Here is a 13,727-nt window from a genome sequence, read left to right on the forward strand (position 1 = left end):
TTACGTGAAACCAACCAGGTATGCTCAGAAAAGGGAGGGAGGGGTCCTGCCCACTACTGGAGGCCCCAGAGGAAGGGTCAGACCAGGTGCATCTTCTCCCCGCTCACTCCACTCAATTCTTGCCCTACTCTCTCCTTGTCAACTCCAAGTTCGATCCAGATGCTAAACCAGCCATCACTTCAACCACTTGACCCACCCAAACCCAAGGCGGCTACTTCAGTAAGTACTAACAAAGCCTCCTCAGTTGGCCGGAGACCCTACAGCTGTCTCCCAGCAGGTGCCTCCCTGAAGCGCTAACACCGAGATCTCTGACTGTGCAAGTTTTGCCTTAGTTAGCTTAGGCTAACTTTAGACGCCATCCCCCACGTGAGCTGTGACTAGAATGAATCATTTCAGGGCCTTAGCTCACAAGCCTCGTGGCTGTTTTTCATCTTTCTGATCCCTCAGTGAGGCTGCTGGTGGGCAGGGAGCTGGGGCCCAAGCCTGAACCTCACTGACAGAATGACGACCTTGGGTCTGAAGGGCTCCCCCCCAGCCCCCACGCCAACTCCAGGATGTCTGGACTTAGAGCTCCGTGGGTCTCCCCTGCAGGAACAACGCCAACATCCCTGCTCAACCCCCGGCCTCTCAGAGTCCATCCACAAAGACACGAGGGAGAAAAGAGAGATGCACAGAAATAATTTAGAACCCCCCCCCCGACACATACATACACACACACACACACACACACACACAGACCTCGCCATATAAATAAATAAATAGTGGAATACTGCTTATGGCAACGGAGAGAGAGAGAGAGAGAGAGAAAGTCATCACATAAATAAATAAACATAAATAAATAAAATAAATAATAGGTTTGCTAGGAGCCCCAGGCAGAATGGTCCCCTAGAGTCGTCTGAGGCAGTCTGACCGGAGGCTCTCAGGCCTCTCCCGCTGCTGTCCTGCTAATGAGGTTCCGTGGCTCCGTGATGGGAGAGTGGAGCCCAGTTTGGGTTCCTGGGCAGGGAAGAGGGTTATTTACAGTTACTGTACATGCCCTCCCAGGGCACCTGCCCCTGTCCCAAGCACCTGCCATCCGGCCTTCTGCGGTGACAGCATTGGCATCCGTCAGTCTGGGCGGGTGGGGCCCAGGGCTGGGCCAGAGGGCATCATGGGAAGGCCGGGTCATCCAGGGCTGTCTGGGGCGCCTCGCTCTGCTCTCCTGGTGGAGGAAGGCCTGGTGGGTGGTTGCACAGGCTGATGTGATGGAAGAGATTGGGGGATGGGGGAGATGGGTCACTGCTTTCAAGAAAAAGGATTTTTTTGTTGTTCAAATGTTTTCCCTGGGGTGTGAAGGGTAAGTCCCTGCTTCCCCATAGCTGGCCCCAGTATCCAGAGCCGGGAACTGTTCCCCTGTACTATCTCCCTGTGTGCCCTGTCCCGCTGCTGTTGCCACCGCAAACTTGAAACTCACCCACAAGGCTCCGGAAAGCCAGTCAGCTGGTGAGGGGGATGCCCAGGAGTTTATTTTAAGGATCCTCTCCTGCACACCCCTGTTCTCAGTGCCTGCTGTGGATGAAGCAACTGGTGGTATTTGTGGGGTGGAGATCAGCTTACCCGTGCCGCCTAGCCCCGGGTAAGGGGAAGACAGGGCGAGGGCAGGAATGAAGGTGGGGCTGAGCTCTCAGAGAAGCCTCAGAAACTGGCAGAATCCCAGGATACCGAGGATCCAAGCCCCTGTCCCCTTATACTCTGGATTTGGGTCTTTCCCTCCAAAACCTGAGCTCCTGTGCCCCATCCTGGCAAAATTCCTGAGAGGAAAAGGGGGTGGCTGGGGCTGAGGGTGGGTGGGCTCCAGGCTGGGGCAGTCTGGGCGGTGGGGGAGGGGGCAGGCAGGCACCAGTGGGAGGGTAAGGCCAGACTGGCCGGCGCTGGGGGCTGGCAGCTGGCCACGGCACTGGGGGCTGTTCAGCAGATGGTCTCGTGGAACGAAGCTGGTGCCAGCTAGCGGGGGCTGAGGCAAATCTGGGCTGTGGGGCTGTGGATCAAGCTGTCCTAACTGTCCACTGTGTCCTTTCTCAGGGAGGTTCAGGGGCCCTGTGAAGAGCCAAGAGGCTGGCAAAGCCACATTGGGGGGGGCTCCCCAGTGCTGGAACCTAATGGACTACTTTTCCTGACCACACCAACATAATGCCCGGGGGCAGCAGAATGACCCTTGCCCTTTTGCATCTTGACTCACAATCGGAGAACCAGTGTTTCCTGTCTCCTGACCCTTCCTCCCTATTGAAACATCCACAGTCCCTACTCAGATAGTCCCCTCCTCTCCCCCACCCCCACAGCCTTCTAGCCTTTGCTCTGGCCTGTCTGGGAGGTGAAAGTCCTGACGGCCTTCAGTTTCCTCTCCTCCCACCCCATGAGGGTCCACACATGCACATCAAGAGGCTGAATGAGGGGAAATGAGGGCAGGTGTGATGCTAGCCTTCCATACGAGGCCTGTGAGCAGTGAGTGCTCAGAACTGTTTTCCTGGCCAGGGCCAAACACTGGAGTCACAGGCCCATCGCTTCTTACAAAACCTTGAGGTTTTTGGTGCCAACAGAGGGTGGTTCTCTCTGTATGCCCAGGGTGGTGCTGGCACGGGCTCCCAGCAGCTTGACATAGAGGCTGAAGGCCCCATACCCTCTTTTCTTCCTCCCCAGGAGAGCACGAAGGACAGGGTCCAGGAGCCCTCAGGGTCCATCACCGAGGAGAAGGCAGGGTGGGCAGGGAGGGGGACAGGCTGGCAGAGTGCAGGGGGCCCCCCTGCCGGCAGCTGACTCAGGGGAGGGCTCTTGCTTAGCGCCTCGTGCTGGAGTAGCTTTCCGCTGAGCTGTAGCTGCGGCTCCGGCTCCGGGAGCCCAGGCTGGGGCTGCGGGAGCTGGAGCTGCTGCTTGTGCGGGTCCGGCTGCGGCTGCGGCTGCGGCTGCGGGTCCGGCTGTGGCTGCGGGTCCGGCTCCGGGAGTAGCTGCGGCTGGCCGAGCGGCTGCTGCTGCTGTACCAGGAGGAGGTGCTGCTGAGGCTGCTGGACGAAGAGGGGCTGGGCCGGTAGTAGGGGATGGGGCGTTTCCGGGCACTGCAGAGAGCAGACAGGGGGCGCTGGAGGACCAGACTCCGCCCAGCCCCAGTCGCCCGCCAGCTCCCTGGGGAAAGTGGGGTCCTTCCACTTCCCAGGTCCTTGGGGGAACCCTCCTTTTATGCTCCTCGTCCTGCCCTGAGACTGTCCCCTGGACGGTCTCAGCTTCGTGCTGGTGTCTGGGGAAGTCACCGATCTCACTTCTTAACAAAGCAAGCCTGGGGCTTGGGGCCTCCAGCTGGCAACAGGATCTACATCTAGACTTTAATTGCAGTTTTGTTTTGCTATTTTTACTTTTATTAGAACCTTCTATTTATGGTAAACCGGCTGATTTTCCATATAGTATACTGTGGTGTATTCCTTTTGAATTAAAGGTATGGACCTCTAAGAAAGAGTGTATCTATTTAAAGAAAATTAAGTAAACTACACTTACTAAACACAAGTCAGAAGTGCTCAGATGCTGGGTGACAGAAGTTTGGGAAACACTGAGTGGGTTCATCAAGATGGACTATTTGAGGTTGACTAAGGAAATGAGAGCCTTTTAGAAATGCCACTTTATCTCAGCCTTCCTCGGAGTCAACCCCAAGGACACCTCTGGTCAGTGCGGTGGGTTAGGACTCCCTGTGTGCCAGGATGTTCTGTGGGATATCTGAGAAGGTGCTGCTATTACCCCCATCTCATTGTCTGGGGCACAAGTGCTTTTTCCTCCTCCAGGTCATCTCTAAGGAGGAGGAAGTAGGCAGCCAGGAGGACACCCCAGCCCCAGACCCTTGGAGGGCCAGAAGGAAGAGCCCAATTGTCAGGAACCAATTTTAGAGCAGGACTCAGCCATTCTCCCTGCTTTCTTGGCCTGAGAAATATGTGTCCACTCAGACCTCAGGCTTCTTTTCTAGGGCTTTTCCATCTAAGACCTTACCTGTTACAGGAAACCTTATCCACCTAGTCTGACCACCCATTCGGTAACAAGGGCACCCTGAGGGTTCTAGTGTTCTGTATTTCAGTTTACAAAGTGGGTTCCCATCTGTTTGCCCCCGTGCATTTCATCGTCATGACACTCTGGGAGTTATTTCCTTCCATATTACATGGGTGAGAACTGAGGATCTGGAAGGTAAAGAGCCTTTCCCAGCTTACCTGGAAAGTGGCACAGCCGGGATTCCATTCCAGAAACAGTGCTCTCTCCCTCACCAACCAGGGCTACCTCTAAGTCCCTCTGGCACCTAAACGATCCTTCTTGCACCCCTCCCCCCCAACACTTGGTGTAAGGTGTGATCAGGGGCTGTTAAAGCGGACTTGTGGGTCCCAGCAATCTGTCTCCACTGGCCGGCTCCACCCCCAGGCAAAGGCCCCGCCCCACTGCTTTGGCCCCACCCCCTTTGCCTGGACGCGACTACCCAGCCCCCTCCGCAGACCTGGGCCACTACCCCTGAGCCCACTGGATTCCTCAGGCCGGCCCCACCCTTGTCCCAGGCACTCATCCTAGCCACGCCCCGGAGCCCCCACCCCCACCCCCAGCAGGCCCCACACAGTCTGTCTGAGCTCCCACAATCCTGAAATCCAGCTCCAAGGGGACACGGGGAGAACCTGGGGCCTCAGTGGGTGGGAGGGGTGTGGGTGAGGGTGAAGGTGGGCACCCCCGGCCCTCTTGGCCTCACCTGGTTATCCTCCGCGCCTCCAAGTGGCTCGGGGAGTCTCTCCGGCGCTTCCGCATGGGCGAGTAGGACCGCCGTCTCCGACGCGCTCGCTCGCGCTCCCGCTGCTGGGACTCCTTCTCGTTGTACTTGGGGTCCCGCTCCCTGAAGGGATGGGGGCGGGGGTTATGGGGAGCTGGGGCTGGCTTTCCGGCGTGAGCCAGGGGCAGTCCCTTCCTCTCACCTGTGCCCCGCACCCCACTGGGAAAGGGCAAGTTTCCTCCCGGGGCCCCAGGGAATGCGAGAGGGAAGAGGACGGGGCTGTGGTTCAATACTGTGGGGAGGCCGGGCGCGTGCCCGGCTGTGAGTCTTCGAGGGTGGGCATTACAGGGGCGCTGGTGCTGCGGGGTGAGGATGTGAACGTCAAGAGGGCCCTGGTGTTACCCTTTTGGAGGAAAGAGGGAAAAAAAAGGGCCCTGGTGCATGCGTGAGAACTGGGCGCTCTGAGTATGGGGATGGAGGGTAGTACTGGGTGTATGAAGAGGCTGAGGGCGGAGGATGTGAATTCTGGGGTGGGCTGGCTGCACATTACGGGGGGAGGTATATTAGGGCTCAAGGATATGTGTGGGGGCCCCAAACATATCCACTCCAGCGGAGACAAAGAAAACTACAAGGATGCTGGGTCGTCTCCCCAGCCCTACTCCTGCAACGCCGGAGGAACCCGCAGCAGGGGGCCGGGGAGGCGGGGCCTGTTTGGGGGCGGGGCCCGTACCTGCTGGGGCTGTACCGCGAGTAGCTGGGGCTGCGGCGCGATCGGGAGCTTCTGCTGGGTGGGCTCCTCTTGCCGGACTTGGAGGAGTAGCTGGAAGAGCGCGAGTAGGACCTTCGGGAGAGTAAAGAGCCCCTGAGGGGCCTGCTGGGCTTCGCCGGGGCCGTCCCGGATGTGCGGGGCTATATTCAGCTGGTCCCGAGGGAGACCTTTCTCTTTCTGGATGCCAGGCCGAGGAATCTGACCCTTTCCCGAGAATGAAATTCCCTTTCTTTGTGGGGATTAATAATAATTTGGACAACTTTTTACTGAGTTCCTACCATCTAAGGCCAGTTATTAGCTGTGTTACCTTGAATAGGTGATTTCACTTCCTTGGGCCTTGTTTTCTCATTTATAAAATGGAAGTAAATAATTGTACTTACCCTATAGAGTTGTAAATGAGTAAATTAGGGTCAGTCACACACCTCCCATAGGCAGCACACAGGAAATGTAAGTATTTTACCACGTGTCAGACACTGAACTAGCTTTGTGTGCATAACCTCATTGAATCCTCAACACATCCTAGCGTTAGGTACTATTATCAATCCCATTCCAAAGACGGGAAAACCGAGGCACAGAGGGGTATATTTTTATTGTGAAGATAAGGAAACTGAGGCTCGGAGAGGTTATCTGAGGCCCAGGGCCACCAGCTAGGAATGGTTATAGCGGGCAATCAAACTCAAGTCTGCCCGACTCCTTTCCCCCAAGGGCTAAAGGACATCTCCAGTTCCCGTAACTAGTTCCCTAAGGAGGAAAGCGCTGCAGAATGAGGTCAAAACGGCACTCACCTTTTTCTGGATGAGGTGGATCGGCTTCGGGTGTACCTGGGGGAGGCCCTGGGGTTTGGGGATCGGGAGGAGTGGCTGGAAGAGCAGGTGCTGGCATAGGAGGGGCTGCGGGAGCACCCTCTCATGGGGGAGCTCCGGGCTGTGGATGGGACCAAGCTGGACTTCTTCACCTCTGCACAGTCCAGACACGGCGACTGAAATCCTCTGCAGATGTGGGGAGAACGCCAGTTAGCAATGGCCTGCCCGCTGGACTGGAGGCATATGGAGCCCTCTCTTCTCCCTACCTTCGCCGAGGCTGTGGTACTCTCAGAAACCCCTTTCCACCTGCTCCCATCTTACTGCCTCTGGGAACATTCCAGGCCACAAGTGTCAGAGGAATAGGGACAGAGGGGAACGCATCCTACGGGGGGGGGGGGGTCACTTTAGAGCATTTTAGGTCAGTGGGTGTAGGCATATTGGTAAATTACACCAAATCACATAGAGACTTACTCCCTTTGAGTCTTTTCTGGTCCTTCTGATTACATTAATGAGAAAACCCTGGTTGGGTACTAGTGCGTTTCCACCATCTCTGTAACATTGGCAATCTCCCAGACTTGGCACCTTGGGCAGGCAGCTGTTGCTCACCAGAATTAAATACACTGTCTTTATGTATTTTCATATGTAAATCATGTGTTTTGCAGGTGCTTTCTATTTAGGATGAGTGCTATAAATTTTCTATGTAAGATGGTGGTTTAAGTTTCCTTATATTAAAAAAATGAGTTTATTAAAGGAAGGGTACCAGTAGTACAGGGATAGGGCTAAAATCAAGAAAGGGCCATACAGGTGGTTTAAATTTGGGAAACTTTGATGTAGCCCATTTCACAGATGGGGGAATTGAGACTCAGAAGAATGAAGGCTTGCTCAAAATCACCCAAAGACAGGTTCCGGTCTTCTGTGTTCCCACCCTGCCTGGGGCCATGCGAAGCTTCTATTGGGTTCTCAGTAAGGGCATGTTCATTTGGTTTGGGCCAGATCACGTTTATATGGTTTGCATGCTCATGATGATCTGGCCCCTGCACACCCCTCTAATCTCAGCTCTTGGCACTTTCCTCTCTTGACGCCAGTCATAATGGACTATTTGTTCCTCCCGGAATATCCCTGTTCCTTCCCTGTCTCCAGGCTTTAGAACGTTCCCACTGGCTGGAACCCTCTTCCCTCCCCTCCTCACCTGACAATAACTACTCATGGTTCAGGCTTTAGTTTGACCTCACCTTTTCTGGGAGGCCTTCCTTGACATGTCCCTGAATCTAGCTGGGTGACCCTCATGTGTTACCACAGCCCCCAGCCTCTATGCAGCCGCTGTCCCTGGAAGGACTCACTGGGTCTTACAGTTGCCTCTTTCTCCCCCAGTAACTGAACTACTTGGGGAGAGGACTCATGTCCCTGGATACTCTATCCCAGCACCTCGGACAGAGCCTGATACATCTGTCCTAGGCCATGAAAACGTAGCTCTGAAATAAACCTTCAAGCCTCTTAGTGTCCTGGGGGCTTCACAAGCATCACCTTGTTTGGCCCGCCCACCAATGCTTAGGAGACTGGCACTATTCTCCTCAATTTACAGGGAAGACACAGAACCGTTAGTTACTTCCTCAAGGCCACCCGGAGTCTCAAACCCTGATCTGTCCCGCTTCAAAGCCCATGCCCCTGTCACCCCACCAGTCTCCCACCTTCACTGTCGAAGTTTCCCTGGATTTAGAGTTGATGATGTCTCTTCCATTCAGCCCTCTGCTCACTGCTGACATGACATAAATAGTCATGAATTTAGAGATCATTTATATTTCAAAATGAAAGGCTGGCTCTAAATGATTTAATCTCGCTGTCCGTAGAGATCAGATGAAGCAGGGAACCGCCAGATGCCACTCAGGCTTTAGCTTCAATGCTGTGACAGATCTGTGTTTGAATCCTGGCGCTGGCCCTTCTGATCCTGAGGGTTTTTTTTTTTTTTTTAAAGATTTTATTTATTCAACAGGGAGAGACACAGTGAGAGAGGGAACATAAGCAGGGGGAATGGGAGAGGGAGAAGCAGGCCTCCTGCTGAGCAGAGAGCCTGATGCCAGGCTTGACCCCAGGACCCTGGGATCATGACCTGAGCCAAAGGCAGACACTCAACGACTGAGCCACCCAGGCGCCCCTGATCCTGAGTTTCTTAACTACTCTGAGTCTCAGTTTCCCCACCAGCTACAAAAAGGTGTCTGAAATACTTACCCATAAAGGTTCTATGAGGATTAAGGAAGATGATCCTTGGCAAGCACTTGGCATGGCACCTAGCCTATAGTCAGGGCTCGGCACATACTAGCAGTCATTATCATCAGTTGTTATTACTATTGCTTTCCTGGTTCTTTTTGTTGTTTTTGTCATTTTCTGCCCTGGAGTATGTAAGTAGACACCTGTCCTCCCTGTCTCATCTGGGAATATCACTGCCTGTTCTGGGAGACCCTGACATTTGCTCTGACCCAGCCCTGGGCTCCCAGGCAGGCTTGGGTGTGAACCATGGCTGGGCACGTGCCAGGGCAGGCAAACCAGAGGCTCCATGTGGATGCCACACTGTTCGTCCAGAACTGAAGTGTTGGGGACAAAGGGCGCTCTGTCCTTGAAGAAGCCATTAACTGTTTCTCTGCTAAGGCTTTGCTTATCATTCTGACATCGTTGCCACTTTGGAAAAAGCAGACTCCCACCCCCCAGAAGAAAGAAGACCCCACTGTTAGCATGGTGGAAGGTACCAGCAAATCTCTTCCACCTTCCACCCCCTCCAACCCCCCCCCCATCTTCCTCCTTATATGCTCCTGAGGAAAAGGATGGTGCCATTTTCATTTCTCCAGCACCAGGCTGAGTGGTTGGCTTCTAGGAGGTGCCTGATAACCAGGGGAGGGATAAGTAGCCGAATGAATGATCGGAGTCAACGATCAGCGATTTCTACTTGCTGTAATTGTGACATTATCCTCAGCGCTTAGCATTTTGCTGTGATTCCTTGAATGAGAGGGTAAGGGGGTAATGAAGGAGAGTTTACAACTGGCTCGTCAGCCACTGCATGGAAGGTTCTCTGCAGGAAAACTGCATCTGACCAGTGGGTGAAGATACACACGCACACACATGCACACCCTGCAGGTGTATGGGAACCCTCTGTCCTCCTCTCTCCTCCTCTCCACATCTCACATGAGAGGGAAATGTTTGTTACCATCAGTGACACATCATCGCCCAGGAGTCTGTGGTTTCCATTAGCCACTCACTCCTGTGAGCCCAGTGGGTTTTGACAAATGGAAACTACGTAACAACCCTCGCAGTGTCCTCCTCAACCCCCTCTACCCACTGCCCTCTCTGCGTCTCTCTACCCGCGAATCTGCTTGCTGTCTCCTTAGTTCTGCCTTTGCCACAGTGTCACAGAGTTGGACTCTATGTACCGTATGTCGCCTTCAGGCTGGTTTCTTTCACTCATTTAAATTTCCTCCATGTCTTTTCATGGCTCAACGGCTCATTTCTTTTTAGTGCTGAATAGTATTCCCCTCTTCTGCGTGTACTGCAGTTTATTCACCTACTGAAGGATGTCGGAGGTGGTTCTAAGTCTGGGCAATTCTGAACAAATCTGCTGCAAACATCCAGGAGCAGCCTTTTGTGTTGACACAAGGTTTCAATGCCTTTGAATGTTTTTACATGACAGAGACTTTAAAGGAATTCAGTGTTAGACTTTCTCCCGAGATTACTGGTAAAACGGACATTTGCTTTTGCCTGCCTGCCTCCATCCTTCCTGATAGCAGTACCCTGACTTTTCCTTCAGAGAACCGGACTTCCCCCAAGTTTTGTGTATGTGGGAAGGCTACTCATAAACCCTGAGGGTAGCATGTGACAAATTGTTGCCAAGAGCACAACATCTCCTGGGCCACAGTGATTGGCCCAAGGGTGGGCAAACGACCCCAGGGGGGCCAAGAACAAACCATGAGACTCTACCCTGGTATTTTGCTGCAATTTTTGGGAAAGGAGCATCCTCCTTCCACTGGCTGGCTGAACGGACAGAAAGGTTAGCATGTGTGAATGCCGTTGGCCCATATGCCCATGTTTTGGGAGGGTCTGCTTGAAAATGAAGCCAATAGAGAGGGAAGCAGAGATGAGAGATGGAATGGGGAAGGCAGATTCTCAATGATGTATTTTTGAGCCTGGAGCCAGCTGTACCTAAAGTTGACACCCTTGGATTTTTTTTTTTTTTAATCCCCCAAATTATGCCACTTTGGGTTTTCTCTCTCTTGCAAATCAAGGCTCCTGGGTTCCCAGTGGGAAGTGGGTGGGTACAGGGCTAAGGTGAGAGACTGAGATGGTAGAGCTAAGACAGACCCCCTCCTCCACCCCCCCACCCCGCCCCTTTCCTTCTCCAGCCAGGTACACTGACCTTGACTCTCTGCCCCTGCTGGTGGGGGAGAGATTCTCCAAAGTGGCCCCCTTGTTCTGGGGTGAGGAGGTGGTGAAGGAGTTCCCTGAATCCGAGGTGTTGCCACAGTGGAGCTCCTGGCTCTTGGTGAGGCCCCCATCGGGGCTCCCCTTCTCTTGACCTCGTGACCTGGCTGAGCTGATTTGCGTGGAGGGTGGTGAGGAAGTGTCATTGCCTGAGTCATACTCCTGGGAGCGTCCTCGGGAGGTGGTGAGCGGGCTGGCTGTTTTGGTAAAGAGGTCAGCTGCAGACCCCGACCCAGTGATCTGAAAGCAAAAACACCCGTTGGACACTGCTGATTGCTGGGCCTGTGCTCTGTGTCTAAATAACCAAGAAATGTTTACCGTCATGATGCACTGTAACGAAAGGAAAGAGAGAGAGAGAGAGAGAGAAGAGGAAAGAGAGACGCCAAAAAAACAAACAAACAAAAAAAAAAACCAAAAGCACAAATTCCTGAAAGAATTCCACAGAAAGGAGATATTTTTTTTTTACCCCCTGCTAGAGTAACTGGAAGATTTAGGTATCATGCAGAGAAAAAGCATGCGATCCAGATTAAACCAAAGAAAAAGGAAATTATACAAAATTTAATTTCTAATGAGTTAACTCAAACAAAAGTGACAACTCAATCGAAAGGGGGGTGTGTCACACCCTTAACCTAAAACAATAATAAAAATAAAGGAAGGGGGAGGGGAAACGAAATGGGACAATGGGCATGAAAAACATATATCTTTTAACTTAAAAAAAAAAAAAGAGAGATAAAGCCAAAATTTTAAACTTCAACCAAATCCTCAACGAATTTGACTTTTTTTTTTTTTTTTTAAAGAAAAAGTTCCCTGAATAGAACCCTAAACAAATATCGCATGGGGAAAAGAAATGAAATAAAGAGAGGTTTTTTGTTTTTTGTTTTTTTTTAAATATAAAGTCAAGGTCACAAAATGACATTTTAGTAGTTTTCAACTAAAGGGGAAAAGAAAGGGGGACAAAAAAAAAAATGGAAGTCAAATAGTCTGACTGAAAACAAACGAAAAAAAAGCTCTCTACGGATATTTGTGTGTGTCCTTTTCCCCCTGGAGAAGGTAGCTAAGGCTCTCGAGTGGCTTCTAATAAATTCTCTCATGTCTTTGCGGATTATATCCACTTACCAAGCAAGAGCTCCTCCTTTAGTAGGTAGGTAAGGTGTAAGAGAAAGGGAAGAGCGGGCAACGTGAGTCCATCATTAGAGTCGAAAATGACAAGAAAAAACACACACCTTTCTGCACACCCTCACACTTGGCCCTGAGCTTTGAGTTTTGGTTTTTCAGTGTTCCTACCAGGTGAGGCATCAGTTCTGTTTGGTTTCCTCAGCAAGGGGACCTCAAGCCATCAACACTAACCTCGTGAGTCCCTTGGTGCCCGAGTTGGATCAAGGAACCCTGGCTAAAAATGCAGTGGGGGCTAGAGCTCGCCTCCCTGCAGGTGTCAAGATCGCGAGGATGTGCTTGGGACAGAGGGCGTGGGGAGGGGCTGGGACATCTGGGGTGAGTGGGGATGGGGAGGTCTGATCTGGGACAGATGAAGGAGGAACGGAAGGTGAACAAGCCCTTGGGAAGGCGGTGTTGTATTCAGAAGCACAGTGGATGGTTCTCTTTAAACGTTCAGAGCAGTGTCACGGCTGTGATGTCACCGTGGTCCCTGCCAACAGTGCCCTGAGCCTCCTCCGGCGATAACCATCCTCATGCGGCAAGAAATCTGTGGGGCCCGGAGGACGCTGCCTGGAAACCACTTTCCCTGAGACTACCTTATGGGTGTCTGAGATCCCAGAGTTCTCTGTTTAAATGGCCTCTGAGCCCCCTTCCAGGGTCTCTGCAGGCTCATCCATGGATCTACTCTCCTGGGGACACACCAGGCTTCAGGTGTGCATGCTCTCAGGTCCAAGGGTGGCCATGAGGACCCAGCTTTGATGTTCAGGCTGAGGCGTCCATGTGCACGTGTGGGAGGCCCATGGTGTTGGTTGGTGCAAATGGTAGGAGAGAAAGAGAGGGGCTGTGGCCTTGAGGCAGGGTCCCCCCCGCCAACCCAACCACCACCACACTGCCATGATGTGGCTGGCCGCTCCGAAGGATGTGAGATCCTAAAATCAAACCTGACTTTCCAGATCATTTTCAAGGTATCTTTGCCAAGACAGGAGAACATACCATGTTTAGGTTTGCTGGCTTGATTTATAAACATTGAGACGTAGAGTGTGTGGGGACCTTCTCTACTCTTGCCCTGGGCCCCACGCATGATAGTGAGGTCTCACCATCAAAAGCCTACTTCCCTCCTACCCCTTATCGCTTGTACCTTGGGCCTAAAGGAGTGGGACTCTGGGGCCTTCCTAGGGAACCATTTCTGCCTTCGTAGCAATTGGTCATGAGGGCGAGACACAGAGACACCAGAGCTGCGAGGGAAACAGCGAGCTCTGGCAGCTCAGGATGTCAGCTTCCAGACCGGGGAGGCGGAATGTCCTTTGTGGATTCTCCCAGGAGGCTTTGCACACAGACAAGGTGATGGTCCAGCTTTACCAAGTTCTACTCAGCACGGCTGCCGCTTCCTCCACCTGGTGACCTGGCAAGCTTTGCTTTGGGACAAGAGACCTCAAAAGAAGATTCCTCAGGTGGAGTCTTTTTGAGTGAGACTTCTTTAAAAACAATGGAAAGGCCCTGTTTCCATTCAGCTCCTCCTTTTTTTGTCTTCGCATCTGCAGTATGGATGCGGTATCTTCCCCCACTCTGGGAGTCCAGTGGCAACATGTGTATTTCTACCACCTCTGTCAGGAACAAGAAAGCATCTTGGGGTCTGATGGGCTCTCGGACTGGGCCTTGGCCCGGGGATGAGCACAGATAATCTTTGCTTCAGGGATGGTGAAGGTTTGGTGGCTGGTATATCACAAATGAATCAGGCAAGCCCTTTTTGGAGGGAGCCGGGCTGGACGATCAGTCT

General features: G+C 52.7%; 1 protein-coding gene across 1 annotated transcript in view; it reads right to left on the reverse strand.

The window, feature by feature from the left end:
• Positions 1-2,812: 2,812 nt before the first annotated feature.
• The window catches only part of SRRM4 (serine/arginine repetitive matrix 4), a gene marked incomplete at both ends in the record, with an annotated part of 142,425 nt that continues 131,510 nt past the window's right edge, over positions 2,813-13,727 (reverse strand). Inside the window, 5 exons of the mRNA XM_080821591.1 lie at positions 2,813-3,089; positions 4,742-4,882; positions 5,490-5,600; positions 6,314-6,517; positions 10,731-11,035. Coding sequence (XP_080677717.1) covers positions 2,813-3,089; positions 4,742-4,882; positions 5,490-5,600; positions 6,314-6,517; positions 10,731-11,035 — 1,038 coding nt within the window. The remainder of the gene's footprint in view (positions 3,090-4,741; positions 4,883-5,489; positions 5,601-6,313; positions 6,518-10,730; positions 11,036-13,727) is intronic.

The sequence above is a fragment of the Martes martes genome (genome assembly GCF_963455335.1).
Source record: "Martes martes genome assembly, chromosome: 13".
Lineage (NCBI taxonomy): Eukaryota > Metazoa > Chordata > Mammalia > Carnivora > Mustelidae > Martes > Martes martes.